Source organism: Chaetura pelagica, unplaced genomic scaffold (genome assembly GCF_000747805.2).
Source record: "Chaetura pelagica isolate M959 unplaced genomic scaffold, ChaPel_1.0 scaffold115, whole genome shotgun sequence".
Lineage (NCBI taxonomy): Eukaryota > Metazoa > Chordata > Aves > Apodiformes > Apodidae > Chaetura > Chaetura pelagica.
The window spans coordinates 2,929,360-2,936,673 of NW_009953761.1; the positions used below are offsets into that span (position 1 = coordinate 2,929,360).

The 7,314-nt window shown below is 49.9% G+C and overlaps 1 protein-coding gene across 1 annotated transcript; it reads right to left on the bottom strand.

Moving 5' to 3' along the window:
- Window positions 1–4,144: 4,144 nt before the first annotated feature.
- Window positions 4,145–7,311, bottom strand: PCDH8 (protocadherin 8; the record flags this gene model as incomplete). Its single annotated transcript, XM_010000879.1, has 3 exons — window positions 4,145–5,186; window positions 5,663–5,873; window positions 6,010–7,311. Coding segments are annotated over 3 exons (1,887 nt in total), but the record flags the coding sequence as incomplete, so codon positions are not given.
- Window positions 7,312–7,314: the final 3 nt, after the last annotated feature.

Here is a 7,314-nt window from a genome sequence, read left to right on the forward strand (position 1 = left end):
CAGGAGCTGATGGGCAAGTAGGGTTTGTCCTCTGCAGGCTAAAATGGGTGCTTTGCTTGTGACCCAGAGGATGCTAATGCCCACTCCAAAATAATAATGATTACCAACTGAATGAATCCACTGGCTTTTCAGTCTAAATCACTGCATTTCTCAGATGGTGGCCATCTGCTCCCTTCCCAATTCAACGACCAGGATCTTAATCCTGGCCCTGCAGGGGGAAACTACTGAAGCCAGCCCCCCTGCTGATCCCTGTATCCCTCCCTGCCTGCAGTTGGGTCCCTGGCTCCCTGTAAGCCCTACGGGTGTGATTAATGTTGGATGGACAGCAGGTCTCAGAGCCCTGAGAGTGGTGAGGATCCCACTGCCATAGGCATCATGGGCATGAGTGCAAAAACAGTTTTTTTGTCCATCAGGAAACAAGGGCAAGTGGAGGGATCTTTATCACTACCTAAGGAGAAGGAAACCTGACTCGAGGGAGCATCTCCAAAGCATCCTCTTAAATAAGGAAGGCATGAAGACTTTGGCATATATGGTAGGAAGTAACACTTTTCCCCACTTACCTGTCCACATTCTTCAACCTAAATTTGGGCTTAGGTGACACTGGGGAGGGAGCTGGCAGTATGACAAACCTTCAAAGCATCCAAAAGGCATTAGGTTCCTCCTTGGCCGTCCTTTAGTTCACTTAGAAACTGTAGAAGCTTTACATTACATCTGGGGTGCTCTACTTGTTGGCAATTGCCCAAAAGTGCAGTTCTGCCTTCTTCCCAAGCTTTGGGGGCCTCCTTCCTCTTTGCCCCCTCCCTGACAGTGTCTGACATACACCTGACGTCTGGTTGAGCTAAACCTGCAGAGATCCACCCAGCTTTTGTACATCAGCCCATGGGCAGATGGGTTTCCTGGGTCGAGGTGGCAAAGGACTAATGGGAAAATGAAGCTGGACATGGAGAAAAGGGTGACATCTTTTTGGTGACAGTGCACCTACCTGAATTTCTATACCCACGTGTGTCTGTGTGTAAGGCAGGTGCTTAATCTGCTGTCATGTGCAATGGCGAGGTAGTTGATGCAGTCATGGGAGAGCAGAGAGCCATTTTACTAAGCATATGCAGGTGCTTGCTGTGAGGTGAGCCAGGCAACCCTCTAGACCCCCCCGACAAGCCCTCCTTCTCTGCCACACGACCAAAGACATCTTGTCTGCATGTAGACACCTACTGGCCACAAAAGGCACATCTGTCTGAATCATCAGGTAAACCCCACCCTGATGCTTCTCTGCCTTCAGGGCCTGGTCCAGACAGCATCTTCTGAGCATGTCTCACATGTGTAAAAATCACAGGAATGAGCCCCCATCCCGGATGTCACAACCATATCCACTTAGAAGCATGAGTGCTGCCCCCCTGGGAGTCCTGCATCTGGAGCAGGCACTGCAGAAACCAGAATTAGGTGTTCCATCACACAAGGTTAAACATGCAACATCCCTTGAAGGCATTAAAGGGGCACAGGAAATAAGAGCAGGTCAGTGAGAATATGACTTTTAAAAAAATTTATTTTCTCAAGTGCTACAGAAAACATCTTTGGGTTCTTTTTTCCTTGGTGTGTGTGGTGCCTTGACCTTGGCCAGAAGCCAGATCCCCACCCAGCCACTCAGTCCCTCAGTTCCCTACAGGACAGGGGAAAAATCAGATTTAAAAAACATGCTCATGGGGTCAAGATACATATAGAGAGTTCACTTACTAATTACTCTCACGGGCAAAACTGACTCGACTTTGGGAAAATGAATTGAATTTATTAAAAATTAGAACAGGTTTGGGTAAGTGCCCAAATTCTCCAGGGTGGCATCTGCAAGCCCACAGTCCCAGAACATCTCTGAGGCACTTAGGACACAGGGAATTCCATGACTGTGCTGCTGTAGCATCATTTCTGTGTGTCCTGGGTCTTGCAGCTACATCTTCATGGCTGTGCAGGTACACCCAGAAGAGAGGCTGTGGGAATTACCCACCTGTGTTATTCCTCTCCCTTCATGCAGAAGAAATTGGATGCTGGCACTTGGTTGTGAGTCTGCTGGTCTCCAACAGCCTGGCTTGTTGTTACTGATGCTATGAGGTATCTTCACCTTCATGCAAATGATTGTGGCTACAGCTCCCTCATTTTGCCACACTGTCAGTGCTCTCAGATCGGATGGTCTCATGGCAATTGCTACCAGCAAACTGCCTGGTGCTATCTGAAAACACTTGGGTAAGATTTGATAGGTGTTGGATATCCACAGGGCAAACATCTAAAGCCATCACAGGTTGCATGTGGGGAGGGATGGGGAATTTCTTGGTGAAATAGACTAGGCCTGTGTTAGGTGGCTGGTTCAGGAGATGATTTGCATCCTAACGGAGCTCCATCATAGCTGAGAATTCTACAGGAGTATCTTAGGCTCAGTGTTAGGGCTTTTGTGATCTCCAGCTGCTGTAGCCAGTTTAGACTGTGGAATTAATGTCAGCTGAGTGAAAGAGTGCTGTCTCCAGTCCTGTGTACCTGCTCTCCCTTCTCACCTCTGCCCTCTGAGCTAGGGAAAGGCAGGCAGGAGAGGGCAGCTCCACAGGACAGAGAGGGCAGCTGCACAGGATGGAGAGGTTGTGTGGCTGCACAGTCTCTTCCCCCACACATCGCACAAGGCTGATGCCACTCCATGCTTGGCAAATAAATAGAATTTAATTGATAAGTCTGCAGTAATTTCTGGAGTATGGTAGCAACAATCTGTTATGTTGATAAAAAATAGAAGAAATAACTAGGACATGCACAGAGAAATAGCACCAGTGGAGCTAATGTTTGCTTCAAGGGCCCTTGCCCTAGAGCTAAGCCTTGGGCTCCCCTCTCTGCTGATCTGCACTTTGGATGATGTGTGCTCTTTTCTGATGTAGCTTGGGGATTTCCCTCACCTAATTTTAGGTATCTGAAGGTTAAAGGAGTCTGGGCTGTTGCCCCTTGCCCTGCAGGCAAAGAAGAAATCAGGAGCTTCAGTGATAGACCTGAACTGTCCCCATTGCCTGTCTCTGAGCCAAGATGAGAAGTCCTGAGAAGATGTCCATATATTTCCACTAATCAGTGTCCCTGCAAAGTGACTGGGTCAGATTTAAATGCTGAGTGGATGAATCCCACATTTTACTGGCAGAAGGTAGGACCCCAGAACAGACATACCCCAGATCCCAACAAGACTGTAGCTGCTTACTGCTGAAAGCTGCTTTGGGAACAGGAACAGGTGACTGTATTTGCCTCCTTTTTCATGACGACTACACCCTGGGGTGGCCTGATCTCCTGGTTAGGCAGTGATGAGCACTGCCCCACAGAAGCACACAGGCTCTTTTGCAGGCAGCAGCGCAAATTCAGCACCTCAGCCCAAGGCAATGAACTGCCCTTTGGCTGCAGTTGCCTCCCACCAGCCTCCCCCAGGAGAGTCCAGGGACCTGCTGGCAGCTTAGGAACCTGCTGTGGAGTTCTAGCAGCACATATCCCAGGCTTTCAAATGAGGTGACAAAGAACCAGCTAATCAGATCACCCTCCTTTTTTAGGCAGCAGCGCAAATTCAGCACCTCAGCCTCAGTTATGGGTAATTACTTCGCATGCAGACTTGCTGCGCTGCATCACTGATGATGAGCTGGCAGGGAGGCTCCCAGCCCTCCTTCACAGCACCCACTCTTCAGCCCAGACTTCAGCCCTAAATTTAACCAAGACAACCCTCTTGGTTAATTAAATGCACCATTTTTTTTTTACTGCCAGGTTTAGATGAATCACCATAGACACTGATTTTCCTGACCATGAGAGATGTTGCTTCCCAGTTGAGCTTTGCATGGCACAAGCACTTCAGAATTTGTTTCATGTGCTTCACTAAAATCACACTGCTTCCTGCCACTGAAGGATAAGAATGGGGCTGGAAGAGCTCAGACCAGATAATGAAGTCACCCAGTCCTCCCTCTCACCCAGTAACCCATCATTAAAATCTCCAGAGCTAAACTTTCAGTGGGGTATTGCCAGAGAGGAAGGGTGGTCAAGAATAAAAGTAGCATAATTCAGGCTCCTCCCCACTGCATTTCTCTGCACAAAATAAGTTTGTTAACCTGTGAAGCCCTCTGTGCTCTAAAGCATGAAATCCATTAACAGATCCCTCCGACACATCACAAAACCTTTATTAGTGTTTATGAGTGACACAGATTACAGGAACCAAAGGCAATTAAATAACATTTAACTTTAAGTTGACCACAGACTCAAGAAATACAAGTCACATTTGGCAAGGCAAACTTCTCAGTACACTGGGTTGCTTAGGTTATTATTACACCATGAAAGAGTACTTTCCCTTACAAGGCTTTACATATTCAGGTTATTATTAATTATTATTATTATTATTGTGTCTTTCAGACAGCCGCTTTGGCAAGAATTCCCACTTTTTAAGCTTTTATTATATAAAAATATAACCAATTTTCATTATGTACAAACATTACATTACACAATGTACAGGTTAAAAACACTACAAAAAATGGCAGGCCATGGGTGAACCAAAAGCAGAAAACAAGAAACAATGTAGAAAACATGAACAAAAAAATTTAAATACTGCACATTTCATAAAAATTACATTAACTACAAACAATACTTTTGTTTGCAAATATCAAACAGTATTGATGTGATTGGAAATCACATCAACAACTTCATTTTTAAGGCACATCTTGCATATTTACATGAACAGCACTGGGTCTGGTCAATAACTTAAAGGCTCTCAGGAGTGACCTAGCCGTGTGGGTGCAGGGATGTGTGTACTTGAGCATGGAGAGTGTTGGGCTACACCTTCTCAGCTGTGTCAGTCTGGGGACCCAGGTATCTAGTCGAGGGGGCTGGGTAGAGGGGCACCCCAATCTCCTGAAGATCGGGGAGCCGTGCAGGGCGTGGTGGGGAGAGGAGCGTCATTGTCCGGTCAAAGTCCCTGTGCAGCACCTTCTCATAGACACTCTGAAGCCCCACTGTTTTGGGCAGCTGGGCTTGATAAAAGTTGTCCCTGCGAAGGGGATCCCTGGGCAAGGATGTGCTCTTGCAGAAGGTGGAGAGGGGTGCCGAAGGATGGGGAGAGGGGTGAGGGTTGGCTCGGCCACAGGAGGGGCTCCAGCAGCGGTCTGAGTGACCCAGGATCTTGCACTCAGCTGTACATGCCCACAGACCTAAAGGGAGAGAAGGAGAAACCTGTTGTTACTGCAGGAATAGATCCACGTAATTCGTAATCCTCAGAGTTATCAGTCATGGGATGATTTGATGTGCTGACAGTGGGAGTTGGGAGGTGATGCTCTGCAGCACAGCAAAAATCATGCTTGGGAAGGTTATGCCGTTTTGCTAGGGATACTCCATGCAACCCTAACCTTAGAGGAAGCATTTTTGGTGAGGAAAAAAACCCCAATCCTACAGGACTTTCAACATCTGCTCATTTGTGCTGGGCACTCTGTGTGGAGACGAATCAGCATCTAACAGCATGCTGCAAAGAGACTGGCAGTGTGAGTCACTCAGCATCAGGTTTCCCCCTCCAGCTGCCCTTGCCTAATCACTGAGCCCCAGGGTTAGGTCCCTCTGTCCACATTGCCAACCCCCCCCCCACGTCTGTCTGGCCGGAGGTGCCAGTCAGGAGCACAGGGTAAGCTCTTACCATTCTGCATGTGTGTGATGAGGTCTTTTTTCAGGGCGTCTCCGCTGATATCTGAGTCGCTGTCGTTAAAATCACTGTCACCTTTGCCACTGTCTTTGCCACTGAACTTCTCCGCCTCTCGGCCGGAGATGGTGTTGAATGAGTGTCCCTTCCAAATGGCCACAGGGGGAGCAGGCTCCTTGCTGTAGTTCGGAGCAGCAGCAAAACCCTGCTGGGGTAGGGGATCAAAGGAGAGGTGAGGGGGGGAAGTAGTGAAGGGTAAATCAGTATCAGATCCACATCTCTGCAATTCACATCCTCCGAGATCCCCCCACCCTCTGACCCCCTTCCCTGTGTCAGGATCTTACCTCCCCACTTGGTCCTCTGAGCCTCTTCTGACCCTCATAGAGGCAAGTGCTGTCGCTGCTGCTCTCAGCAGTGGAGATCTCTTCGGCAACAGGAGACGGGTCAGGGCTGGTGAAAGAGGTTTTGCTGGGAAAGGTTCGTACCTCAAACACGTTCCCCCTCTGGCTGTTCTCCTCCTGCTGGCCCTTCTCCAGGTGGGAGATGTCTATCTGCTCCTTCAGGGAAGCATTGTTTTTGATCTCGTTCCCCTTCTTGCGCCTGTTGCAGGTGGTGGCGATGGTGATTATAGCCACCAGGAGGAGGGTGCAGCTGCCTGCCAGGACGATGATCACGATCAGAGGGATGTCCCACTGCAAAGCCTTTCCTTCCCAGGAGCTGGGCTTGGCTATCTCCTGGATACTGGAAGGAGCAGAGGCAGTCACCAGGAAGTTGACTGTGGCAGTCGTGGCCAGGGGGGGTCTGCCGTTGTCTGTCACAGTGAGGATGACCTTGAACAGCTGTCCCAGCTCTTCAGAGAGGTCGCCCCTCAGCACAATGTCCCCAGTACTTGGGCTGATGGCAAAAAGATCCTGCTGAGGCTCTTCCAGGAAGGCAAAGGTGAGCTCAGCATTGGCCCCATCATCTGCATCTCGAGCTTTGATCTGGGCCACCAGGGAGTCACGGGAGGTTTTACTGGACACGCCAATTTCCACTGTCCCATTGGTGAGCACTGGGTGGATGATGACAGGAGGGTTGTCGTTCTGGTCCACCATCCTCACTTTGACAAGGGTGCTGCTGGAGAGCTGTGGGGAGCCTCCATCAGTGGCTTGGATCCTGAGGTCCAATTGCTTGAGGATCTCATAGTTGAACGTCCTGAGGGCATAGATGGCGCCAGTGGCAGGGTCAACTGAGACGTAAGTGGAGATGGGAGCCCCCATGACCTGTGTCTCCAGAAGACGGTAGGTGACCTTACCGTTGTGGCCAAGGTCGGGGTCACGGGCAACCACGGTGGTGATGTAGGCACCTGGGGGGTTGTTCTCTGGCACAGCCACCTCATAGAGGGGCTTGGCGAACAGCGGGGCGTTGTCATTCTCATCGCTCACTCGCACTGTGTACTGGCGGACAGTCTTGAACGGTGGCGAGCCCAGGTCCTCGGCCACCACAGTGAGGTTGTACTCGGGGATGCGCTCGCGGTCCAGCGCCGCTGTGGTGACGATCATGTAGCTGTCCTCATAGGCGCGCTGCAGGGTGAAGTGGTCGTGGCCACGGAGGCTGCAGCGCACCTGCCCGTTGGCTCCCGAGTCGCGGTCTGTGGCGCTGACAAGGGC